The sequence below is a fragment of the Gorilla gorilla genome, chromosome 13, assembly GCF_029281585.2.
Source record: "Gorilla gorilla gorilla isolate KB3781 chromosome 13, NHGRI_mGorGor1-v2.1_pri, whole genome shotgun sequence".
NCBI lineage: Eukaryota > Metazoa > Chordata > Mammalia > Primates > Hominidae > Gorilla > Gorilla gorilla.
The window spans coordinates 88,474,016-88,501,849 of NC_073237.2; the positions used below are offsets into that span (position 1 = coordinate 88,474,016).

The following is a 27,834-nucleotide window of genomic DNA, read 5'->3' on the forward strand; positions in this document are numbered from 1 at the left end:
GAGTGATTAGTACTACTTTTTCTTTAAATATTTGACAGAATTCCCTAGTGTCTACCTGTACATGGATATTTTTGTGAAAATATTTTAAATTATTAATTCAATTTCTTTAGTTGTGATAGTCTATTAGATTTTCTATTTATTTATTTTTTTGAGACAGGGTTTCAATCCTGTTGCCCAGGCTGGAGTGCAGTGGCGCCATCTTGGCTCACTACAACCTCTGCCCCTCAGGCTCAAAAGTGATTCTCTCTGGAGTTGCTGGGACTACAGGCGCATGCCATGGAGCCCGGCTAATTTTTGTCTTTTTAGTAGAGACAGGGTTTCACCATGTTGGCCAGGCTGTCTTGAACTCCTGACCTCAAGTGATCCACCCACCTCAGCCTCCCAAAGTGCTGAGATTACAGGCGTGAGCCACCACTCTGGCAGATTTTCTTTTTATTCCAGAGTTTGATAATTTGCGTCTTTCTTGGAATACATTCGTGTCATTTAAGTTGTCTAGTTTCTGTAGGATTGGTAGTGATGTTACCTCTTCAGGTCCTAATTTTGGCAATTTATGTCTTCTTTGTTATTTTCTTGGTTAGTCCAGTTAAAGGTTTGTCAGTTTTGTTGATGTCTTTTAAAGAAAGTCTTTTGATTTCATTAATTTTCTTTATTTAAAAAAAGTCCTCTCTTTCTGCCCTCCCTCTCCCACATGCTGGTCTGCAGAGCCCTCCTCCCAAGGGGTAGGGCCCCGGGTGGAGCTCAGCAGAGTCAGCCCACTACCCACGCTGGCCCATACAGGCCTCCAGGAGCCCTGAGAGGGACCAAGACCCCTGGAGTGTGGTGGGTGCCGGCCCTGCCTGAGGACCAGTTGGGGATCTTTCTGCAGATCTACCTCTGGTTCAGCGCAAGCCCCCTGCCCTGAGAACAGAAAAGGGCCCGGAAGGGCTGACTCACACGGAAATAGGATGCACTTTATTTACTGGTGCAAAGGCAGGTGAGGGTGCCTCCTGTGTGACTGTTGGCCTTCCTGCCTGGTGGCGCTGAAGGGAAGGAGCCAGTGAGCCTGACCCCAGGAAGGGCCGTCCCCGTATGCCCTGCTTGGCGGGCCCCAGGCAGCTCCCCCAGGCCCGGGTCAGGGGCCCCAGGCTCTCCCCTGCTTCGCGACCACGCGTCCTGTACTTTGGGTTTCTTGGTTTGGGTGTTTTAAATGCTAGTTCTCAGTACATAAGCGCATTTTGAAAGAGGTTCCAGCCATCACTTGTAACCATGTATATATACATATATAGTCTATCTACAAAGTGTTTATTTGCAAGATGTTTCGACGGTAAGCTCGGGCCCCGCCCACCTTGTGACCATCTGTCCCCGGTCCTTGTCCCCGCCCCGTGCCCTGGTCCCGAGTAGCCTGGGGACGAGCCATCACTGTATGTATTAAAATGACTGTATCAAATAAATGTTTATTGATTTTTTTCCAAAAAAAAAAAAAAAAATCCTCTCTAGGCCGGGCACGGTGGCTCACGCCTGTAATCCCAGCACTTTGGGAGGCTGAGGCAGGAGGATCACAAGGTCAGGAGATCGAGACCATCCTGGCTAACACGGTGAAACTCCGTCTCTACTAAAAATACAAAAAAATTAGCCGGGCGTGGCGGCGGGCGCCTGTGGTCCCAGCTACTCGGGAGGCTGAGGCAGGAGAATGGCGCGAACCCGGGGGGTGGAGCTTGCAGTGAGCCAAGATCGCGCCACTGCACTCCAGCCTGGGTGACAGAGCGAGACTCCATCTCAAAAAAAAAAAAAAAAAAAGCCTCTCTAATCTTTATTTCCTTCCTTCTACTTGCTTTGGGGTTTTACTTTAAGGCAGAAGCTTAGGTTATTACTGGGATGTTCCTTTTCTGATACAGGCATTTAAAACCTGTATAAATTTCCTCTTAACCACTGCTTTAGCTGCCTCACATAAACTTTGATTTGTTGGCCTGTGATATTCTGCACGAGAGCAGAATATGAGCTGTGGCTGCTACAGGTGTCATGGCAGGACCAGCAATTAGGAAGTTTCTTCCACTCTTTGGAAGAAAGTATTGGTTGAAAGGCAAGTATTGGTTGAAAGGAGTGCAGCAGAAACTGTAACCAAAGAAGACATTAGGCTTCCAGAAAAATCTAAAGGAAAAGTATTGCAAGCAATAGTAGTGGATGCTGGATGAGGCTATAAGGGAAAAGGTGGAGAGATTCAACCAGTTAGCATGAAAGTCAAAAATAAATTTCCTCCAGAATATGGAGACACCAAAATAGTTCTAGATGACAAGGACTGTATCTTATTAAGAGATGGCAGACATCCTTGAAAAGTATGTAGACTGAAACAAATCACTATTGAAATGGCATCAACATGAAGCTGCCCACTGAAATTCTGTAATCTTTCATCATGCAAATAATGTTTTTTATAATAAAACTAGTAACTACATTTTTTTGATATATTGTATTTAATTCATTCAGTTCATAACATTTAAAAACCTCCTTTGTGTATTTCTTTGATCTGTGGGTTATTTAGGAGCATACTGGTTAATTTGAGTGTTTTCCAGTTGCCTTTCTACTGTGGATGTCTGATTTAATCATATTGTGGACAGAGAATATACTTTTTATGACTTCAATCTTTTTAGATTTACTGAGACTTGTTTTATGGCTCAGCATGTGGTCTATCCTGGAGAATATTTCATGTACACTTGAAAAGACTATGTATTTTGGAATCTCTGGGTGAAGAGTTCTTTCTTACCACACCCGGCTAATTTTTGTATTTTTGGTAGAGACAGGGTTTCTCCACGTTGGTCAGGCTGGTCTTGAACTCCTGACCTCAGGTGATCCACCTGCTTCAGCCTCCCAAAGTGCTGGGATTACAGGCGTGAGCCACTGTGCCCAGCCATGTTTAGCTTTTCTTGTCTGTTGTATATAGCAGAGTTTGTGTTTTGCTTTGTGAACCAATTTGAAAATTTTTTCTTGGAGTAGAAATAAAGTGCATGGGCCAGGTGCGGTGGCTCATGCATGTAATCCTAGCATTTTGGGAGACTGAGGTGGGCACACTGTTTGAGCCCAGCAGTTTGAGATCAGCCTGGGCAACAGAGTAAAACTGTCCCTACAAAAATATTTAAAAAATTAGCCAGGCATTGTGGCCCACACCTGTAGTCCGAGCTACTCAGGAAGCTGAGGCAGGAGGACAGCCTGAGCCCAGGAAGTTGAGGCTGCAATGAGCTGTGATTGCACCACTGCACTCCTGCCTAGGAAGCAGAGTGAGACCCTGTGTCAAAAAAAAAAAAAAAAGTAAGTGGATGCCCATTCACTGTATGATTAATATGCTTAGTCTCAACTCATGCTATTTTGTTGTATTTTTAAAAAATTTTTATAGATTCAGGGGGTACAGTGCAGTTTTGATACTTGGGTGTATTTTCTGTGTGTATTGCATTATATTTATTATTTTTCCCCTGTATAGGGTCTAATTTTGCTTTTTTTGAATTTAGGAAGTTTTATGTTTTTATTCTACTAGTTATCTTTATAATACAACTTCCTATAATGTACCTAATCCCGTTTTTGTACCTCTAGTATTCCATTTGTCTAAATATTTTTGTACTGTACCCCACCTATTTACATAATACACTATGAGTAAATTATTTTTTTTTTTCAACTTTTAGATTTAGGGGTACATGTGCAGGTTTCTTACCTGGGTATACTGCATGATGCTGAGGTTTGGGGTACAAATGATCTCATCATCAAGGTGTTGAGCATAGTACCCAATAGTTTCTCAACCCTTGCCCTGCCTCCTTCCCTTCCCACAGTCAGTATGTATTGTTCCCATCTTCATGTCCATGAGTATGCGGTGGTTAGCTCCTAAGTGAGAACATGCTTTATTTGGTTTTGAGTTAATTCGCAAGGTATAATTTACACACATTAAAGTATTTTACTTTCTAAAAACTCCAATCTCATGACAGATTATTATTCTGCTTTTTTTCTTTGAGACATGGTCTCACTCTGTTGCCCAGGCTGGAGTGCAGTGCTGGAATCACAGCTCATGACTGCCTTGACCTCCTAGGCTCACATCATCCTCCTGCCTCAGCCTCTCAAGTATCTAGGACTACGGGTGCACACCACCAGGTCTGGCTTTTATTTTTGTAGACATCAGGTCTCGCTATGTTCCCCAAGCTGGTTTCAAACTCCTGATCTCAAGCAGTCCTCCTGCCTTGGCCTTCCAAAATGCTGGGATTACAGGTGTGAACCACCATGCCCGGCCTTGCATTTCTTAATCAGATGCTTTCCCCTACTGTTTCCCTCAGGAAGGGCTCAAAAAGAAGTATTAAATTCTAATTTTAAATTGTTTTTCTATAACTTTGTTATTTGAAAGACTGCTTTGTGGAAATAAAATCCTTGAATCACATTTCCTTCTTCCTTCAAATCTCTAGAAAATGTTGTTGTCGAGATGACTTATTTTATCTGTGTTCCATCATCCTTAAGCTTCCTACTCCTCTTCACCAGGAAATAAGTAAGGAAATGAAGTTTAAGCATCCTCCATAGCTTAACCCATACTGTTAGGTGTACGTTATGAATGTTTTTATTTGATGTCATCATAGGGACAGTGTTTTGGAAAGATGCATGGAGATATTCAGATTTACATGTTGGACATCTCTATCTTCTGGGACTAAGGTTTTATGCCCACAAGGAAAGATGGCATGAGGCCCACACATCAGATGATTATTATTTCATAGACTTAAAGATACATCTTCTCCACCCACATTGTAATATCTCTAATATTGGAAGACATCTTACAGCATAATACAGATAGAATTATTTTCTTCTAGTGGTACATAAAAAAAGTACACATGGTACAATTAGTGAAGTACTGAATTTGATGAAATAACTGGTGTATTTTCTGTCCCAACTTGCCCCAAAGCCCTACTTTTCCTGAGTTAGAATTTAGTCACAGACAATAAAAAGGTGGTGTGGTTCTCTTCTTCCCTGCGGACAGTCCTGCTGAGTGGAAATGGGCTCCCAATGGTCTCTACACTGCTCACCCCAAGCCACTGCCTTTTAAAACACAGATCATTGGTAGAGCACTCTGGAAACTTCTCACTCTGTAAAAGAGGAATTTGTAACTTGGTCCAGATTTGAGATGACTGTACTTTCTCAGCATTTTGCTTCAGTTTGATCCAAATTTTACTGTTTCTAGTAGACATTTCTTCGTGGTGTATATTACTGGATTGTGGTCACTCTATAATTTTAACATAAAAATTTTACTTTTGGTTCCTTTCGTTTACAATGTTGGTTTTAAGGACTGAAATAATGTGCCTGATCCGCCATCTTTCCCAGAAACTTCTGATCATATTTTCAAAAAGTTTATTACAAACATTATTTTGTTGTTGCTATTTTCACTTAGAAAGTATTCTAAAAGAAGCTGAACAGTTATTTATGAAAATAATGGCCATGATATTTTTGCAGTCCTATGAGGTCAGCAGGAACCTAGGAAACTTCAGATACTATATATTCTTTGGTTGGATGTGAAAAAAGGAACTAAGAAATTTAATTGTTATTTTCTAAAATAAGACCAAACAACAAAGAATACTACCCCAGTGCAAAAAAGTTAAAATTAAGAGACTATTCTGTTGGATATATTACATATGCAAATAGACTAATAATCAGGAATATAGGTTTATTTCATTAAAAAATAAAACAAAACAAACCAGACTCATCCCCCAAAGAGTACTTTATCCTTTAAAGCAGCAGCAATCACAAGGCACGTATGTACAAAATACCTCAAGCAAAATAGAAACTGAACATTCAAAAAATACGTGTTGTTTAAAAAGATGTTGAAGACCATTTGAGTAATAAGAGCACAGGTTATAAAAATGACAATTTTATTCTTCTACCTTTAACAAGAGAAGGAATGATGGCATAATATTTATATGCTATACTGTGGCACGTATAACAAACCTTTACACCACATAACCTGGTTTGCTAAAGAAAAAGCAGGTAAAGTACTGCTTAAAAATGGTATTTTTAGTGCTTTCACATCTTTTGTAGATATCTGGAATTTATAAGATGAAAAGAAAAATTCTCTTTTTCCTTGGCTTAGAAAAAGCCTGTAGTTACACGTCCCTAGGCAAACCCACCATACAAAAAAGGAATACATTTGAGATATTCTAAAATATAAAGGATATGATTTATATTCTGGGATCAACATAATAACCAACCCTCTTCCTAAAACAGATTAGAGGTGAACACATAAGAAATGTAAAGAAAGGTTAATTATATTAAAATAGCTTCTGATTTAAATTATTGCTCACTTAAGAAGTATAATGAATATTCTCTGGCTAAGGATGCTCATATTAGAAATGGTGTGACATCAATATTTAGTGTGTACAAAAGTTCTAAGATTCAAATACAATGCAAAGTTTATAATAATCACACAAAAAGTGTTCCTTTTAGCCACCATTTAGCTTCACACGATGAAGACTGGAAAATACGTGGTTTATTTAGATCTTCAACATAAATTTGTATCACATATGTTGAAGTGTTCCTCTTAGCTTTAATGTTGCAGTCATTTTTCTATGAAATACTAAGGAGTTAAGGAGTGCTTACTGAACCATTACTATTAGAGGGAGGGAAGAGACACAGAAGCTCCAGTTTTAAACGACAACAAAAGAATATAAAATACTAGTATAAGAAAACATTTAAATAGTACTAAATGCACAATTTAAACATCAGTTATACACTGTCATTAGTTTTCCTCTTAAAAAAATCAGTTCCTGGGCTTTTAGATGTGTTTTCTTTTTAAAAAAAAATAAGCATCCTTCTCATGGTCACACAATTGGTCCATATTGACACCATTTGGTAACAATCCTGTCAAAGATCCACATGTTCTTGCTCTCTTTCAGGCCACTCCATGGCCAGTGGGAGTCTTGAGTCCTCTCTGCGTGTTGTGTGGCAGGAGGCCATGGTCCTGGGACTCTGCCTAGAGCAGGACGGCCTGGGCTACCTCCTTGATGGTGGACGCAGCTCTCTCCAGTTCTTCCTCTGTTTGTTCCACCGTGACCACAACCCGAATGCTGAGAACAGTAAAGGGCACAAAGAATTATCTTTGTGGGCCGGGCGCAGTGGCTCACGCCTGTAATCCCAGCACTTTGGAGGCCAAGGCAGGTGGATCACGAGGTCAGCAGATCGAGACCATCCTGGCTAACACAGTGAAACCCCACCTCTGCTAAAAATACCAAAAAATTAGCCAGTGTGGTGGCGGGCGCCTGTAGTCCCAGCTACTTGGGAGGCTGAGGCAGGAGTATGGCGTGAACCTGGGAGGCGGAGCTAGCAGTGAGCCGAGAGCGCGCCACTGCACTCCAGCCTGGGCGACAAAGCGAGACTCTGTCTCAAAAAAAAAAAAAACCAAAAAAAAAACAAAAAACAAAAACAAACAAACAGAAAAAAGAATTATCTATGTGAGGTGAGGAACTGCACTCACAGTCAGCCATATATGGCCTGAGAGCCAAATCCACTGCCTCCTATTTTTGTAAACAAACCTCTCCTGGCAGTCCTCCCAATAGGCCTGTCTATTCATGTACCTGCTGCCCACAGCCACTTTCTCACTACTGTGGCAGGTGGGTCGCTGTGGCAGGGACTCTGCAGCCTGCAGGCCTCGGCCTACACCACCAGTGCACACCCAGTCAGAGTGAGTTTCCGTGGGCTCTGCCTCAGAAGCTGGGAAATAGCATCCTGTCCATCATGTACTGCTTCAGGCAGTGCCAGGCACAAAGCAGGAATTCCATCCTTCTCAAATCAACGACAGTTTAATTGTTCATATTTATGTCAATAGCAATGTGGAAGCTCTGTAATACTCTAAGGCATTGCAGAAATTTTCAAGTTTTCAGGAAATCAAAGAAATAATAGCTTGAAAGGACAATGCTACCTCTGTCCCCCAGAGTTCGTCTGTAAACATCTGATTCATGCATTTGACACATATTTATTGAGCTGTACTATGCTGTGCATGGAGTCCTGAGGGCACAAAACCAGCACAGCTCCCGTCCTCATGCACCTACGGTCTTACTAACAAGTAAACGTAGGATGTAGGATTACATCTTTGGATGAGTGCAGTAAAAAATGAAGGGGCAGCCCAGGCTGGAGTGCAATGGAGTGATCTCAGCTCACTGCAGCCTTGACCTCCTGGAACCAGGTGATTTTCCCACCTCAGCCTCCCAAGTAGCTGGGACCACAGGCATGCACCACCATGCCTGGCTAATTTTTATAGAGATGGGGTTTCACCATGTTGCCCAGGCTGGTCTTGTACTCCTGGGCTCAAGTGATCTGCCCACCTCGGTCTCCCAGGTGTTGAGGTTACAGGTGTGGGCCACTGCACCTGGCTGAGAAGGGCAGGGTCCTTAAGGTGCTTTGAGCTGCTACCAGAGTGATCTTCCAAATCCTGGTCTGGCACTGTGGGCCGGCAGAGCATTCAAACTCCCCAGTGGGCTCTCCTGCAGCCTCCCTGACTTGGCACCTGGCCTCAGGACCCTTCTCTCCAGCTCTTCTGCAGCTTGCACTCTGTACTCCCAGATGAACCTGGAGGTCTCCAAGCCACTGAAAACCCTGAGCAAAGCACACACCACCTCATCTGATGGAAAGCCACGACGCCCACAGGATGCCTGACACACACACTTCTCTAGTTTTGGTGTAGACATCACCTGCTCTCAAAAGCCTGAGCAATGCCCCAGGGCAGAACTGACCATGTCCATGGCCCCTGCTGTGACTGCCTGGCCCAGTGCCGTGGTGGGATGGCCAACTCCTTGGACTACCTCGTATGTGCTTTGTGAACAGAATCCAGTCTCCTTAAAAGTAAGACATTAGTCTTTTACTTTTGGTGTTTTTTCTTGATGCTGTACATTTTCCCCACTGTTGCTTGTTTTTTCCCAAATGTTAGTGAGTGTTGCTGACTGAAGGAGCAGCAGAAGCACATGCCCACCCCCACCCCACACTGCCGATCTTCCCTGCAGGACGGTCCTTGTGGCAGGAACTCCTGGTATGGCATGTGCCACCTTTCAGATGTGGCAGATATGAGCTGATGGAAACTCAGTTTGCCCAAGTTCATTCCTGGGCTCCCAGACATTTCTCTGAGTTAACTGAGAGGGTACTCAGTGAGTCCTTGGGAGCTTTTCAGTTAAAATTTAAAAAACTTCTAGTTTAAGAGCAGAAGACAGGTAATGTACTATATTTTAATGACAGATATTCTTCCATAGCCTATGATAGTCTTTCAAAATTTTTCAAAAGATAACGTATTTCATAGAGCTCAGAGTAGGGGAAAAAAATAAGGTCATATTTTAATGTCAACTGACCTGGGAGGAGGGAGACACTTCTCTTCTTTCTCCAAGTAGCGCGCCTGAGTTAATGCAATACTTCTGTTCATGCACTGTAGGAAGAAAAAGAAGACATCTGCAACCTGGACTTCAGACATGGTGGTAATTAAACTGGGGGAACGCTGAAATCCTGCAACGGTAGCTTTAATTCACTTTTCCAATTATAATTGCTAGAAGATATCACCAAAATACTACACCACCACCTTGGCAGCACTGTCCACAGAACTTTCTGCAATGACAAATACCTCTGTTGTGTAGTGCCCAGCAGTCGCCATGAGCCCTGTGTGCCTGCTGAGCACACAGAGATGTGGCTGGTGCTACTGAGAGGTCACAGTTGCACCTTTTCTTATTTCCACTTAGTTTAAATTCAAACAGCCATAGCTAGCTAGCGACTACCATTTAGACAAAGCAGAGTTAGTACATGAGGAAGTGGTGTGAGCAAAGTCCTGCAGGCTGGACTTACGACCACCACCACCAGCAGAACTGCGTCAGAGAAAAACCACTGCACTTCAGATATTAGCAAAAATGATGTCCACATGTGGCATCTGGGCATGGTGCCACTGGGCACTGCAGAATCTGGCGTTAACAAAGTTTTACCCAGCTTTCCTATATATTAACCATCTGTCAACATTAAGAAAAAATGAAAACAATCTCTACTAAAGAAAGAAAGCACAAACACCAGAGCAAGGTAATAGGCTACAGGGGTTTCTTTCTGGAGTGATGAAAAAGTTTTGGAATGAGATAGTAATGGTTGCACAACCTGCTGAATGTATGATACTAAAAGCCACTTAACGATATACTTCAATAGGGTGAATTTTATGGTATGTGGTATGTGAGTTATATTAAAAAAAAAATAGCAACAGAGCAAAGGGCAGTGTAAAGGAATGAACAATTATTCCATGTCTCTGGCAGTAAAAGTATCTGCCTGAAGAGGGGTCACGTCGTAGGCTGCGAGGAAGAGATGGAAAAACCATACTAGGCAATGACAACAGCCTCCCGCTGACTCTAGGCTCTGGAAGTGTACTAGGAAAAGTGAACTCCTGCAAACATCTGGACTGGCTCTGTTTCTAGCCCTGGCTGGTTAAGAGACATTATAAACAATAGCTCAGTTTGTAAAAACAGTGTCCTGTTGAGCAACTCAACATAAACTTGGCAAAGCCTCTCAGATCTACAAAGCTTAAATAAGAGTTACAGCAGCATGGTTCTTTTCTTTCCTTCAAATATTGAAAAGATGAGGGGAGTGGGACAAAAGATTCGGAAGATTTTAAAAATGGAAGCTGCGATGATGCACAGAAGCGGGAAGATATATGTATTTTTTCTATCAATGAAGTTTCTAGATAGTATTCTGTTCCCTACCCCAGACTGTTCTCTTCTCACTCAACTCTCAAGAGGATTTCCTTAAGAGAGCCAGTATCAAACCAGGCCCACAGACAGGAGTTTGGGATCTGTGAGCTGTCCACAGACTTTTCGTTTCCTCTTTCATTACGTGGCTAATTCCTGTAAGCATGGTATTTTAACACCGAGTTGCTTCGTTCGCACGTCCTCCTCTGCGTCTCTTTGGTACAAAGCAGTAGTAAGACTTTAGCTGTTGCTATCTAATGAAAAGAGAACAGAGGTGGATTTACTATGCAATGAATACACTGGCATCTGAAGGAGGCGACTGTCCCTCAACATGAAGCATGTGTGGACAACTGTCCTGATGCAGTTCGAGAAGAGACTCAGTGAGAAAGGTGGAGCCATCACTCAGACCCAACACCAGCGCATGCAGCTCATGAACCTGCTCTGTGAACACGGCTCTCAGCTGTCCCGCTGGGGCAAGTCCATTGAAAAAAACAAATTCACCTGCCTCATGAAGGTAACGAAATGAATGGGAATTTTACTGGCTTGTCCATTTAGTTTGTATTTAATGTATAAATGTATTTTAGTTTTCCATTTGGATGAGAACTCTAATCACAAAGATGTCATACTTAGTTTTGTGTTTGTCTGTATTTAAGGAATGTTACGATACAAACAATGAGGCAGTAAAGCAGGCAGTGGGATGTTTTTCTCTGTCTAGAGAGTCTTCATGTCCACAGAGTTGTGCATGAGGGGACATCAGCTGCATTTCCTCACCTCACAAGGTAAGTAGCTCCAGCCTGATCATTCATAATCTGACATGTTTCCTTAGGAAGCTCAGATCCTGGGGCTTTTTATTTATTTTTTAATGTAATTGACTCTAGAAGGCCACAAATTTTATGAAGTTCTCCACAAATCTGTTATTCCAGATTACGTGGCTCAAACATTTGGGACATAGGACAGCTGAAGCAAGCTAGGCCGCAGAGGCTGCCTGCACACCCGGTCTGTATACTGCACAGCCATGTGGCCTAGAAGAGCCTGCCTGAGAGGCTGTCTAGGCAGATGAGGCTCAGGACAGGGCCTGGCCTAGGAAAGGCACATGACAGGTGGTAGCTGCCATTATGACCCCAGAAACCTAGTAGCATTGCTCATAGCTACAGCCTCTGGACAAGGAAGCAGAATCATCCCCATTTTCATTCTCAAATACATACTAGGTATATGTCAGATTCTTCTCAAAGCAGCAGCAGCAGCCCACATAAAAGTCCAGATTCTTCTGAAAGCAGATGTCCAGCATCCCAGGACTTGGAAGAGGGGTGCGAGGTGGGTGGCATCCCACTGCCCCTCCTGAGTCCTTCCTGCCCAGGTTATTCCACTGCTCTTCCTCCCCCTTTTAAAGAAACTTCTGTTGGCTCTGAACCACTGTAAACCCGCGTGCCCAGGGCAGGAAGCACTCTGGAGGGGCAGTGCTACTGGATGAAAAGGGGCAAGCAGTTTTCCCTGGTGATGTGTTTCTTAGACAATTACTAGTAAAATAACTTTTGGAAGATAAAGAAATTTAAATAAATCTCCCCAAATTAGGCATGTTATAAAAAGCGGTCTTCCTTTCCATTTACAAGAGCATCCTGACTTCAGGGTGACTGTGAGTGGACTGTCCCTGAGCTGTGCTGTGGGGACAGCCAGCCGTCCAGGAATGTGTGTGATGCCCACACACAATGCCTCCCCCAACTACACATAGGAAAGCCTGGCTTTGTAAAATGGTGAGCAAGTGAGTTTTCTGCAAGGCTAATTTTTCAGAGGAGAGGCCAAGTATATTTAAATGCAAAGTGGTACAAAACACAATATCTTTGGAGGGAGCCACATATTGACCCAATGGGAGGGCCTGCTGCCTGTTACCATGGCCAGAAGCTAGGAAGGACCTGGAGGATTAGGATTCCATGTCAAGAGCGGGTCACCAGCATCTTCCTTTCTACCCTCTTCTCTCTCAGGGCAAAGAGACTTTTCTTAAAAATTAACATTAAAAAATTGCTTGGGGCAAGGGTAGAAGTGGTGTGGGGGGATTGCCTCAAGTCAACGGATACTTACTTGATCTACAATTTCCTGAAGCAGTCTGACATCTTGCTCGCGAGACCCAGTGCTCTCTTCCAGTTGTAGGTGAAAGGCTGGAGAAAGGGACTCCCCCACCACTTTTAATCCAGAAATGCTGAAGAAGGGAAACACACACATAGCTGTAAGTCCCTTCCAGGCTCGAAGATCGCTCATGGAGAAATAATGTTAGAAGTCCACAATGTCAAGGCACAGTGAACGTACAGAAGCTTGCAACTGATGGGAAGCATCATTCCAATTCCAACAAAGAAAGGGAAATGAGGCACTCTGGCCAGTGCTTCCTCATCTAAAAAAGTCTGCCTGCGATGGCAGGACCGGGTCTCATGGCCCCAGCCTCCCACCAGTGAGTCTGTGCCTCCTTACAGGCCCTCTGGGCCCCACCTTGGCCTGTCATTCCCTTGCCATGTGCTCCCTCGCCCCCAATGTTTGTTCTTCCCTGTGTTGGCTGCATGTGCCGGGGCCCAGCTCCAGCACTGCCTGCTGCTGGGGCCTTCTTCATCACCCACTTTAGGGAAGGCTCTGCTCCATCATTTGCTATTTTTCATCCTGTCTGGATCCTTCACAAGCTACTCACTACAGTTTATGTTATGCTTCCTTGCTTATTATCTATGTCTTTAGTTTTTGTCTCTCATAAATTACAGGGATGATTTCTGACATTAACAACATTATACCCCATCTCTACAAATAAAACAAAAACAAAAACAAAAAACAAAAAATTGGCTGAGTGTGGTGGCTTGCGCCTGTAGTCCCAGCTAGTTGGGAAGCTCAGGTGGGAGGATCGCTTGAACTCAGGAGGTCAAGGTTGCAGTGAGCTGAGATTGCGCCACTACACTCCAGCTTGGGTGACAGAGCAAAACTCTGTCTCAAAGAAAAACTCAACAAATACCAAACATACATTATATTTTGACTAACAGCAATATGTTTAGATAGAAAAACGTCCTTATTTGCATGTTAAGTTTTAGATTTTACTTGGATTAAAATTATTTTCTTTTTACTTAGGATTAACAGCACAAAAATCTGTAGCTTCTCAGGGAGAAAGATAGATCTTTAGGGGCCAAATCCTGTATTTTTAAATTAAATTAAATTTAATCCTGTATTTTTACTACAGCTGCCATGAGATGCTATGTCATATTACTATTATTATTTTTGAGATGGCATCTCGCTCTGTCGCTCAGGCTGGCTGCAGTGCAGTGGCACGATCTTGGCTACTATCTAGTCAGGTTCATTTAAAGTCTATTTTATCCTATAACAACAAATATTATTTGATTTTTGACCTACCTCCTGGGACACAAATGTGATATATGTCTATTTGAAACTGAGCTAAACATTTTAGATTCCTTTCATTTAGTTTGTTTCACCTAAAACGATTTGTTTTTCCCTCAGAATGAAATGACAATAAAAAGTACTAGGTAGCACAATGGCATCTTCCCAGTTTAGGACTCAACAAGCCTTTACAGAATGACTACTGTGTGTTACAATAATGTGAATTCTGGAAACTCATCTGACCTGGCCTTCCAATCACCCTTGGAACATTATTAATTAGCGTCTCCTTTCTTTAAATATAAATATATCATGCTAGATCTCTCAATAAAGCAGGCTACAGGTCTGAATCATGGAATCTTGGGCATGTGGAATGTGGGGGAATCTTCTAGATTAGTTCTTTACTAATATAGAAACTAAGCAATACACTTTGAAAACCCATTTCCTGTGTAAATTCTGACCATGTTAAACGCATATATCAAGTTATCTTTTTTTTTTTTAAAGGTCATGTATTCTCACAGTATTAAAAAATTGCTTTCAGTCAGGTGTGGTGGCTCACACCTGTAATCCCAGCACTTTGGGAGGCCAAGGCAGGTAGATCACCTGAGGTCAGGAGTTCGAGACCAGCCTGGCCAACATGGTGAAACCCCATCTCTACTAAAAATATAAAAATTAGCCAGGTGTGGTGGTGGGCACCTATAATCCCAGCTACTCGGGAGGCTGAGGTAGTATAATCGCTTGAACCCGGGAGGCAGAGGTTGCAATGAGCTGAGATCATGCCACTGCACTCCAGCCTGGGCAACAAAAGCAAGACTCTGCCTCAAAACAAAAACAAAAACAAAAGCAAAAAACAAAAAAAAACAACAAAAAAACTGCTTTCCAAGTAGCATTTCATATGAATCAAATGGCCTCAATTTTCCTCAAGAAATACAAGGCGTGATGGCTCACACCTATAATCCCAGCACTTTGGGATGCCAAGGATGGGGGGATCACGAGGTCAGGAGTTCAAGACCAGCCTGACCAATGTGGTGAAACCCCGTCTCTATTAAAAATACAAAAATTAGGCAGGTGTGGTGGCACACGCCTGTAATCCCAGCTACTCAGGAGGCTGAGACAGGAAAATCGCTTGAATCTGGGAGGTGGAGGTTGCAGTGAGCTGAGATCGTGCCACTGTGCTCCAGCCTGAGTGACAGAGCAAGACTCTGTCTCAAAAGAAAAAAAAAAAAAAAGAAAAGAAATACAAGGCACCTGAGGTCCAAATCTAACTTGTGCTTTTTGATCAAATGGTCTCATTTCACATGCTAGTGAGAGAAGGAATTAAACAAAATGCCCTATCTCTGGTTGCCTAGATGCTGAATGTCAGATGAGTTTAATTAAAACCAAATGGACACAGTTATAGCTTGAGTTCAGCGAAGCTGTGTTTCAGAGTCTATTATACTACTCTTTAACAAAAGACTTTGCCAAACATATCATCTTATCCCAGTGGATAAACGAGCACTGGGCTAGCTCCCAGGGACAGAGCAATCACCAAGGTAGCCACGGTCTCCACTGTGTGCTTACAGTCTATAGGGAGAACCTGACACCAATAACTATCTCTATTACAATGAAAACAGAGGCAAACCAGCATAGGATGTTGACTTCCTTTCCCAAACTCAATCTCAGAGATGAGAGAAGTGAGAAATTAGAGAAAAATTGAACAAAAAAATTACTCAGAACTAAACATTGAAGATACTGCCTTTGAAAATATTTATCTTTAATATATTTATTGGAAAATACGAAATAAAACCAAAAGCTAAATGTAAGAAGCTGAAGAAGAGTAAGAACACAGTGCAATGAGACAGTGCATAAAAATAAGAAAACACACTATGATGAAAACACACAAAACCAAATTTATATAAATAAAAAGTTAAAATAATATAGATATATGAGAGATAATCAACAACTATTCCCAAACCAAAGGCCCCAAGCCTAGATGGCCGTAAAGTGGGAGACCTACTCTCAACTTCTGAAGAAACAATCAAGCCTTGTTTTACTCAGCGCTTCCATGAAGCAGAAAGAGTGGAAAATAGCCAGATCATCTACCGAAGCTACCCTAACACTGACTCCTATGTTACGTAAAGTTGGTACAAGGTTATAGATCCATTTAAATTATAAACATAGATATAAAAAGTCAAATTAAATATTAGCTAAATAAATCTAACAGTGTAGAAAAAGATATTATAATGAAGTAACGGTTTTCTCAAGAATGCAAGGATGGTTTAACATCAGAAAATATTTCAATGTAATTCAGCCATAAGACAAATTTATGATTTACCTTAATAGATGTAAAAACAAATGGATAAAGTTCAACGTCTATTTATGATTTTAAAAAAAGGCCTTCAAATTTAGGAATCATTTAGCCGGGTGCAGTGGTACGTGCCTGTAGTCCCAACTAGTTGGGAGGTGAAGGCAGGAGGATTGCTTGAGTCCAGGAGTTTGAGGCTATAGTGTGTTGACTATATCTGTGAATAGCCACTGCACTCCAGCCTGGGCAACATAGCACAATCCTGTTTCTTAAAAAAACCACAAAACAAAACAAAACTAGGAATAATTCGATAAAAGCTACTCACCAAAACCCATAGCATGATGTTTTATACTTAATGAAGAAGTGCTTCTATACTGGCAATAAGGAAGGAATGTTTACTATTACTGCCACTGTTCAATACAAATTAGTGACTCAGACCAAAGCAATAAAATAAGAAAATGAACTAAGATGTAAAAGCATTAGGAAGGAAAGAGAGAACACCATTATTGCAGATAACAGGACTTCCATGCACATCATCATAACAGAATGAAACAACTACTGGAAATACTAAGAGTTTAGAAAGACTCCTGGATATAAGGTCAGTTTAGAGAAAATAATAATATTCTTATGAATCAGCAATAATCAAGTAGAAAATATAACAGAAAAGACAACCCCATTCATAACAGCAACAAAATCTATAGGATGTCTGAAAATTCCCTTTAAAGGTTCCATAAAGGTACAAGGGCTTTATAGGAACACCATTAAAGGACACAAAGGGAGATTTAAATAGAGAGCTCATGTTCATGGATGACATTTCCCTCCACATTCATCAGAAAATTTAATGCAGTTCCAATTAAGATTCTAGCAATAATTTTGGAGAAACCCGTATTCCAAAACAGCGATAAAAACAGACACTAGTGATAAACCTGTATTCCAAAACAGTGATAAAAACAGACAAAATCAAAAGAGTCTGATGAATGAGCAAATATACCAATGGAATGGAAGAGACAGTTTAAAAACAGATCTAGGTACAAATGGGAACCTGGTATATGATACAGTACTGCCAACCAGTAGGAGAAAGGATGTTTTATACTTAGCCAGATGTTATTCAGAAATTGATCTCAGTAATCTTAAACTGAAATATTCTTCTCTTGACCAATTTCTTTCTCCAGCCACCATCTTGTTTCTTAGTTCCTCTTCAGAGAAAAACTCCTCAAAACAGTCATCTAGGCCGTGTCCACCTGTCTGGAACCTCCTTCAAGCAGGCATTTTACCCCACACTCCCCTGAAACTACTCACCAAGTCATAATACCTCTACGTGACGAAGTCAAAGGATCAGTGTTCTGTTATCTGATCTGGCCTGTCAGCAGTGGCATGTCACAGGCTGACCTCCTACATAAGCAATTTCTTCCCTGGTTTCCAGGACTCTAGGCTCTTCCAGCCTACCTCTTCCAGCCTGCCTCTTCCTCACTGGCCACTCTTTCTTGGACTAGTCTTCGCTAGTTTCTGACCTCTTCACACTGAAATGCTTCATATAATATCCATACCCCAAGACTCAAACATTTATCTCTAGCTCAGTACTCTCCCTCACACTTCAGACTTATATATCCAGCTGCTGCTCTGCACTCCATGTCTGATGGGCACTTTGGGCTTAACATAACCACTGCTGACCTTACCCAGAAGGTATTTCTCCACAGTTCTGTCCCTCTCACTCATTAGCAACTCTACCTATTTACTCTGACCAAACCCCCTAAGCTCTACCTGGAGTCTTCTCTTTCTCACTCACCCTGCATATGAACTTCTGCTAGATCCAGTGTGCTCTCCCTTCAGAAGATACCCAGAATCCAGACACTTCGCACGTCATGGCTCCCAACATGGTCAGAGTCACTATCACCTTTCACCTGCGTCAATCTCCTAACTGGTCTCCCTGCTTCTGTTCTTACTGCTGTTCAATGTATTTTTTCACACCATGCAAAAGCAATTTTGCTAGGGTATCAGAGAGGCTGTTTCACTTTTTTGCTCAAAACCATGCCAGGGCTTCCTCTGTGTGCCAATGCCCTCATCACGGCTCACAAGTCCCTGTGTGTGGACGGCCCATGACCCAGCCCTCATCTTCCACCAGATTTCCCACTCCTTCCCTCCTGTCACATTGGCCTCTTTGCTATTTTGTTTACTGTTCTCTGTAACCATCTAGATACCAGCACGGCTTGCCCCTGTGACCCTTGTGAATGCGTGTTTACTGTGAGGTGCCATGGAGTCTTCCAACTGTGGATACTGAGTAGGCAACTGGGTGTGAGACCTGCAGCTGCAGTGGTCCAGGGTGGCGATACGAAGCTGGGAGCTGTCTATATACAGGTGTCATGAAACGATGTGGAGCTCCAGGTGTGGGAGAAGGCAATTCTTCAAGAAGGTAATGAGAAGAAAAGAGAAGCACAGACAAAGCCTTGAAGAGCAAGGTGTTGAAAGAAAGCCTTCAGAGGAGACCGAGATGGAGCCATTCAAAGATGTAAAAGGAAATCCAGGCGTGCAGTGTAGCAGAGTCCAAAGAAGGAAAGAGTGGTCACCTGTGCTGAAAACTATGGGGACATCAAGAAGATGAGCTCTGAAGATGGTCCACTGGATTCAGCAGTCAGTGGAGACCTCCACAAAAACAGTCCAGGCAAAGGGCAGTAGCAGAAGCCAGGTCTCAGAGCTGCCAGTGTAAGTGAAGACGTGGAGATGATAGCCACTGAGAGGAGCAAAGACATGGGGAGTTGCAGAGGGAAACGTCAGGTGACAGGCAAGAGGAATTTAAAGTGGATGTGACTGCTAATCAAATAACACAAGAAAGGGGACAGGCTGATGACAAAGTAGCAGGGACAAGCAAAGGCACTCAGTCCTTAAAAAAAGGGCCTGTGGTAGTTGGAGCAACATTTATTGACCTACAGGAGGGAAGACTGGTTCAGATACCCACAGGTGTGTAGATTTGTCAGGAAATATGACAGAGTCCCAAGTGACAGCATAAGGCCAGGCTGTTAGCTAAAAGTGAGGGGAGTGAAGACAGAGGATTAGGAATTTTGGAAAGAAAAAGTGTGATACAGCTGGGGTAAGTGGAGATTAGACTTAGAAAAAGGCAGGTTAACACCATAGAGTGAAGGGCATGTAAGGCTAGCGCTCATGAATTTCCAGTGACTCCAATATGCTAGGCTGTGTTGGCATATTAATATTTTACAAACCAATGGAACTGGAACCAATACAAATATATCTCTCTACCATAAATCATGCAAGAACTGCTGTTACTATCACACAGACACACCCAGAACTTTAACTGTCTCTGCCCCTTCTTTATCTGGAACAGCTGTGATGTACTCATTTATCAATTGTCCTTTTCTTTCAGTTAAGTCTCCAGTTTCCATATCTGGAACACAGATAGGACTTTCATGACAAGAAAGCATGTTTAACCTTAGGAAAGGCAAAAAGAAAGACCTCGGGCAATGTGAAATCACTTTCTATAAGACCAGAAATGTGCCTGGAGATATCACCAACCTCGATCTTTTTTTTTTTTTTTTAACTACAGAGGAATCTTAAAGAGTGACTCTTGTGTAGTTTAAAAAAAAAAAAACACTGATAAAATTTCACTTGTTTCTTTTTCTTGTGTTAAAACTTAGTAATTTATTAAAAAGTAACACAGATGGTATGAACCCAGTCATCTAATTACATAATATATAATGGCATCCCTGTGTGTGCAGACATGGAGAGATGCTTTAGTGTTTACCCTGGTTATGTCTGGTGGTAAGATGTTGGGTTGTTATTTTCATCTTTCTATCTTCTGTACTGCTGTAATATTTTATTAATGAGTTTGTTTCATTTTCAGAAAAACAAAGTCACGATTCTTTAAAACAGATGATCTGGTTTTACACAAATAAACCAATGTGAGTGAACTAAGTTTTTGGTTTCTTAGCTGCAACCTGGTCAAACTGACCCAAGCCTAGAAATTTAAAACTTTCCATTAGTTGTTAAGTGTGGTGCAGATAAACTTTATGTTGGTTGAAGATATATAAAACTCACCCTTGTAAAGCTTTATGAATTTGTCCGCACTTTTCCTTCAACACTGCAAAAATACCTAGATGAAAAAAATACATTTGAGAGTCTATTTGCAACGTATGATAGTACTAACCTAAAAATATTTTTGAAGACCCAGATCAAGTTCATCAATTTAAAATGCTACAAATCCTTCTACATACTAACAGAGCCAAGAACCCATACTCCCCTGAAGGCCCAAGCTTTGTCTCTGGTGCGTGCTAACCGGCCCCTTCGCACCTCAGTATCCCACTTTCAACAAACCTGGAATGATGCTTTCAAGAGCAATCAATGCCTCTTGTTCTCATCAAGATCCTAATCTGGCTAAGAATCAAAGGGTACAAATTTATTGCTTATTTCTTTATCCTAAACAATTTGGTAAAAAATCAACTATAGTAAAGTAATTTTTACAATCTTTTCTTGATATTTTCCTTTTTTATTCAAGGAAAATCCCAAAACTAAAGTATCTGATCATAAGGTAGGCGTGCCAGGCCATCTGAGAAGCAAGCATATGAATGAGCACAGAGACACACATTTTCTGGTTCTCTGAATTAGTATCAGTGATGAAGATTCAGAAATACTGTACCGGGTAGGGCCTGCTGCTCCCTTTCCGTTTTAAGCTTTGCAAAGGTGGCACTGTCATAGCCAAAGGCCACATTTTAAATTCTTAGTAGACTTTTTATTTTTCCCACTGAGTAAGTTCTTTGCTGGTAAACCCGGCTTGGCCTCAGTACCAACTGATGATTCAAAGGCTAAAGGTGAAAACTCACAATATTTATAAAATTGCACAGATAAAAAAGCAGCATGCTTCAGCTGATTTCTCAAAAAACTATTAACCAAATAAAGACTGGCTTATTTACACCAATGGAACGTTTAGGCCCAGAACTGGCTGAGAGCCCCTCCTCCTCCCAGCATCTCCACCCACTATCTGAGCTAGCCTTGCTTTGGCTCTGGCTCTGGCCCCAAGCACAGGAGAAAAGCTCTGACCCCAAGTCCTTGGGGAAGGAATAGCTTCTTCACTGCCATTCTTCCTATGAATGCCATATAATGTAACTGCAAACCAGTTTTGTCTGTCAAATAATTTCTCCAGTAAGTAAACCAGTAACACAACTAACGTAACCTGAAATCTCTTTGATTCCTTGGGTTTTTAAAGGGTTATACCTGGATTCTCTTCCATGATGTTGAGGGCCTCAATTGCTGCAGCAGCTAACAGGGGAGGTAACGAAGCTGAAAAGCAGTATCCCTGGCCGGAAAGTCGCTGAGAAGAAACAAATGAGTTGAAGACATATACACATTCTCTGTCCTTTCTAGGTAAGCATTTGAAAGGCACCAGATTCTCTAGAACAACTACTGAACAGTGTGTACATGTGGTGAGGGGGGTAAGATCCAGCCATAAATAAACATTATACGTGTAACAGAAACAAGACTTTTTGTTAAATGAGAGATCATTTCTAAATAGAAATATTTTGAGTGATTCTTTAAAAACTGACATTTAAATAAAAATTGTGTGATAAACTAAGTAAAATTTCGTATTTCGAAGTTATATTTTGAGGTGACCAATGGAGAAACTAGTTTCAGTTTTAGCTCCTGTTTTTAAAAAGAACCCACCTGATGGTCAATTACAAAAGACCTGCCACAGCAGAAACCTCCAATAGAAGCAAGTGCATTCTCCATGTTGGCACTGATAAGATCAATATCATCAATCTGCCGGAAAAGGAGGAGTGACAGTTATTCCACAGTTTAAAGAAAAAAAGGCCAACTTCAAGCCTAGAGACAAAATTTAACAGCATTAAACTGTCTGTTAATATCTGGATTCAAACTACCTATCTACATGAAAATAAAAAATAAACCATATAACATCTATCGCTGAATGAACTGTAGTTTCATGGCCCATCTCTGAAACTGTCTCATTTTATACATTTTTACCATTTCATTATACATGACAAATTAACTCATAGCAAAGACAAATAAATTATAAGAAAATAAAATCCAAAGCTGTTCGATATTAAAAGTAGTCACAGGTACAAAATAAGACTATTTCCTCGCTAAAACAGTGGTCTAGCTGGCCTTCCTCATGGGATGCACTGAGATAAATAAAAAGTCTATTGAAGTTTTGAGCACTTTATTCTTGTATTCAGTTTGCCTCTCAGCATTTCATAAGTCAATTTATCCAAATGTCATGGCAATGGAATCTTTGACCAACTGGACAGCAGAAGAACCTAATGTGCTCTAATGACCTAATGGGCTTTGAGTCCTACATCTTTCTGACCACTCAGAACTCCTTTGGTCCTCATCTTTGGGTCCAGCCCTCAGCACCAAGTTCCATTCTGGGCACACAGTAGGCATTCAATTATTACTTACTGATGGCCATGTTAATGGATTGTCAGAACACAGCTAGTGTTTTCCTTAGTGTTTCATAGATCCAGCAGAGTTTTGAGAAACTCTGCACTCCTGCCCTTTTTAAAAAGCATTTTCAAACCTTTCATTATGAAAAATTTCAAGCCTGAACAAAGTAGAACAGAACAAAGAATCCCCATCACCCAGATTCAAACATTATCAACTCAAGGACAACCTTGCTTCACCTATATCCCCTACCACCCTCATCATTTCTTTGTAGTGAGTCCCAGACTTCATGGGGTTTCATCTATAAACATTTCACTGTGTATTTCTAAAAGATAAAAACTCTCTCAAAACATAATCACAAAACTAGTATCATACTTAAGACGTTAACAATTTTTAAATGTTAAATTTAAATTTGATGTTAAATATATTCAAATATTCAGTGTTCAGATATCTCTGATTGTCTCACCAAATTTTCTTTTAACAGCATTTGTTTGAATCAGGATCCAAATAAAGCCCGTACATTCTGCTCTCTACTCTCAGGCGCTTGTGAGTATTTCCTCACAGTATTTCCCAAAGTGACAACTGCTGGAAGCATTCACAAAACTACAACAGTGAAGTTCGAGTTTTTTCCTCCATAAAAATTTTCATGCCTTAAAAAAGGCTGTAGTGTACTGCTAAATCTGCTTGAATTACACTTCCATTTATCTTTCCATTTATCTTTCCATTTATTCCATTTACCTCCTCGGTGCATATAACTGCTGAATGTCAGTCTGCCTTGGAGGAGGTGCTTCCATCCAACCTCCCGGGATATTCACTCTGCTCTACATTTTTCTCTGGGACTATATGGTTAGCGGGATGTCGATAATGTAAGGCAATTTTATGTTTTATAGTTCAACTCTGTAACACAGGTTGCACAGCTCTTATGCGCATGTTTTGGAGAAAAAGCTTTCTGTAACTCTTCCCATGGTGGTTGGTAAGACAGCTGTTCAAGACTGGCTGACTTCCTCTGCCCTGAGCCTCCAGGAGCAAAACCCACTAGGCACTGCGGGCAGTCTGGGTCCATTTCCCTCAGAAAAGGAAACATGACACCTCATTCTGTTTGGGACTTTACGAGGTTTTGCTGAATGCATGCCAGTGGTGTTTCTGACACACACTGACACACACACACATGCACACACACACGCACGCGTAACTGTATCTACCTCCCACAAACACATTATATAGAATACAGATTTTTAAATACCAGAAACAGTATCCTTTCTCTGCCGTCATGAATACTTCTGAAAAGACTACTCAGGAAATTCCTAATGATTTTAAGAAATAATTGGAAGGCAAAATTTAACCATTTCTAGAGAAGAGACACTAAAAGTCTATTCGAATGAAACTTTGCAAACAGAGCACAAACCATGACTATCCACTCCGAGTTTATAAGTGTAGAAGGAAGATGGGGTTCCCTGGTCTGGCTGACTAGACTCATCCTGGGCTCACTGAGGTGACAGACACCAAAGTTTCGTGACCCTTCAAACTGATAAGGAACACTGTCTTGTGCCTATAAAAATATAGGCCTAGCAGAATGGAACTACATGTCTCCTATAAGAGAGGAAACGTTCTTAAAAAAGGGGAACTTACATTGATTCCATAGTGTTCAGTGACTCCTCGGCCATGCTCTCCTAGGACTCCAAATGAAAGGCTTTCCTCCAGGAAGATTCTTGCTTTGTATTTGTATTTTAACTTAACCTAAGTGTTATATAAACGTTAAAATACTAATGATTAGCACCATATAGAACATATTATGAAGAAAAAAATTAAGATTAAAAAGTATGTACAGCTGACTCTCAATACTTGTGAATTCTATATGTGCAAATTCATCTACTTATTAAAACTTATTTGCAACCTCCATATCAATACTTTTTTCCTGTCATCACAGATATGTGCATGTGCAAAGCAGTGAAGAATTTGAATTACCTGACACGTGTTTTCCCAGGTGAGGGTGAACAGGCGACTGTTTCAGCTCTGATCCTGTGAACAACTACCCTTTTCATGGCCTATTTATTGCCACTTTTTTGGACTTCTGTGCTTTTTGTTGGTGATTTTGCTATTTAGAGTAGCCCCCAAGTGTCATGCTAAAGTGCCGTCTATTACTCCTAGTGCTGTGATGTCCCTTATGGAGAAAATCTGTGTGTTAGAGAAGCTTTGTTCAGGCATGAGTTGTAGTGCAATGAATCAACAGACATTAAATAAGACACCTTTAAACAAAAATACACATAAAGCAAGTTTTGTGTCAACTGGTTGATGAAAATGTTGTAACCAGAGGCTCAGAGGAACCTAACCCTATTATTTGCCCTAGCAGCAATAGTTTAGTATTTCTTATTCCAGTGTTCATGGCAACTTTATAGAATATAAGTAGGGTGAATGATGAGAATCAATTGTCCTTTAGATGGTCTAAAATGATTCACTTAACAACAGACAGCACAATACTGATTTTTTTTTTATTTTTATTTTTTTGAGACAGAGTCTTGCTCTGCCACCCAGGCTAGAGTGCAGTGGCAGGATCATGGCTCACTGCAGCCTTGACCTCCTGGGCTCCAGTGATTCTCCTACCTCCGCCACCCAAAGTGTTGGGATTGAAGGTGTGAGCCACCATGCCCAGCTTCAGTGCTTATCTACACTTGAGCTGTTCCTATACTTCATCTTTAGTTTCGTATCTGTCCATCAGCACTGCTTCATTACTGTAGCCCTATAATATACATCCTAGTATCTTCTGGTTCACTACCTCCCTCCCATTATTCTATGAACCATTGACACTCTTACAAAAACAAAAAGAAGAAAACAAATACATCTCTTCTATTGATACTTAAAATATATTTAGATTTCCTCAGAAATAATGAAAACATTTAAAAATAACATATGGAACCCTTATTTTGAATCCTTATTCAATTAATAGACTCCTACATTAAAATCTCAATGGCCGAATGCAAGGGTGGTTCAACATGGAAAAATCAAATATGTATTACATACACGTTAGAAGAATGTAGGGGAAAAACCCCACATGATCATCCCAATAAATGCAGAAAAAAAATTTGACAAAATCCAACAACCTCTCATGATAAAACACTCAATAAATTAAAAATGGGAAGGAACTTCCTCAACCTGATAAAAGGTTATTATAAAAAACTCACAGCTACCATCATACTCAATGGTAGAAGACTGAAAGCTTTCCTTGTAAGATCAGGAACAAGACAAAGATGCTCATTTTCGCCACCTGTAGTCAACACTGTAGTCGAGGTCCTAGCCAGGGCAATCAGGCAAGAAAGATAAAAGGCATCCAAATTGAAAAGAAACAAGTAAAATTATCTCTATTCACAGATGGTGTAATCTTATACATAGAATAAGATCCACAAAAGTATTATTTGAGCTAATAAATTCAGCAGAAGTTACATTACGCAAAAGCAATACACAAATATCTGTTGTATTTCTATAAATAGCAGTAAACAATCTAAAAAGGAAATTAAGGAAACAATTCCATTTATAGTAGAATAAAAAAATCAAATACTTAGTGATAAATTTAACCAAAGAGGTGCAGGACGTATATACTAAAAATCACAAAACATTGCTGAAGGAAATATCTAAATAGATGGAAAAATCCCAAGTTCATGGACTGGAAGACTTAATATCATTAAGATGGTAATACTTCCCAATGTGACTACATAATTCAATGCAATCCCCACCAAAATCCCAACAATACTTTTTACAGAAATGGAAAAGCTAATCCTAAAATTCAAATGGAATTTCAAGAGACCCCAAATAGCTAAAATAATTTTGAAAAAGAACAAAGTTGAACTCACATGTCCTGATTTCAAAACTCACTACAAAGCTACAATAATTGACACAGTGTGGTACTGGCATAGGACAGATATATAGAAGAATGAAACAGAATAGAGTCTAGAAATAAACCCATACATCTATGGTCAATTAATTTCAACAAGGGTGCCAAGACCAGTCAATGGGGAAACATTCAACAAATGATGCAGGCAAAACTGGATAACCACTTGTGAAAGAATAAAATTGGACCTCTTCATCAACACATATGCAAAAATGAACTCAAATGAACTACAGACCTAAATGTAAGACTGAAAACTATAAGCTCTTAGGGGGAAACATAGCAATAAATCTTGATAATTTTGGATTAAACAAAGATTATTATTATTTTTTTTTTTTTTGAGACAGAGTCTCGCTCTGTTGCCCAGGCTGGAGTGCACTGGTGTGATCTCGGCTCACTGCAACCTCCACATCCCGGGTTCAAGCAATTCTCCTGCCTCAGCCTCCCGAGTAGCTGGGATTACAGGCGTGTACCACCACACCCAGCTAATTTTTTTGTATTTTCAGTAGAGACGGGGTTTTACCATGTTGGCCAGGCTGGTCTCGAACTCCTGACCTCAAATGATTCACCTGCCTCGGCCTCCCAAAGTGCTCGGATTACAGGCATGAGCCACCGTGCCCGGCCAGATTAAACAAAGATTTTAAAATAAAACACAAAAGCACAAGCAACAACAAAACACATAAATTGGACATCATCAAAATTTTTAAAAACTGTGCGTCAAAGGACAGTATCAAATAAATGAAACAAACCCCCACAAAATAGGAGAAAATATTTGCAAATTATGTATCTGATAAACATCTAGTATGCAGAATATACAAGGAATTCTTTTAAAAACAAAAAAACAACCCAATTTAAAAAATGGGCAAAGCACCTGAATAGATATGTCTCCAAAGGTATACGCATGGCCAAACAAACAAACAAACAAACAAAAAAACAAGAAAAGAGGCTCAGCATCATTAGCCATTTGGGAAACACAGGATCAAAACCACAGTGAGATACTACCTCATGCTCACTAGGGTGGCTAAAACAAACCAACAAAAAACCCTGGAAAATATAAGTGCTGATGAAGATGTAGAGAAACTGTAACCCTGGTATATAGCTGACGGGAATGTAAAATGGTGCAATCGCTGTTGAAAACAGTATGTCAGTTCCTTATTAAGTTAAACACAGAATTATCATATAATCCAGCAATTACCCTGCTAGATATATACATAAAAGAACTGAAAACA

General features: G+C 40.8%; 1 protein-coding gene and 1 pseudogene across 3 annotated transcripts in view; one reads left to right on the plus strand and one right to left on the minus strand.

Annotated features, from left to right (window-relative positions):
* Positions 1 to 1,998: 1,998 nt before the first annotated feature.
* On the plus strand, positions 1,999 to 2,325 carry LOC101143034 (10 kDa heat shock protein, mitochondrial-like; annotated as a pseudogene).
* Positions 2,326 to 5,642: 3,317 nt separating this feature from the next.
* Positions 5,643 to 27,834, minus strand: part of SPTLC1 (serine palmitoyltransferase long chain base subunit 1) — a 100,364-nt gene continuing 78,172 nt past the window's right edge. The window contains exons 9-15 of one of the 3 annotated variants that reach the window (XM_031014541.3): positions 24,355 to 24,462; positions 21,991 to 22,086; positions 21,544 to 21,640; positions 20,371 to 20,425; positions 12,759 to 12,876; positions 9,321 to 9,394; positions 5,643 to 7,052 (exon numbers count right to left, since the gene is read on the minus strand). In XM_031014541.3, the coding sequence (XP_030870401.2) occupies positions 6,959 to 7,052; positions 9,321 to 9,394; positions 12,759 to 12,876; positions 20,371 to 20,425; positions 21,544 to 21,640; positions 21,991 to 22,086; positions 24,355 to 24,462 (642 nt within the window). In that variant the 3' untranslated portion in view covers positions 5,643 to 6,958. The other 2 variants (XM_031014543.3, XR_010130280.1) reach the window with 2 other exon arrangements.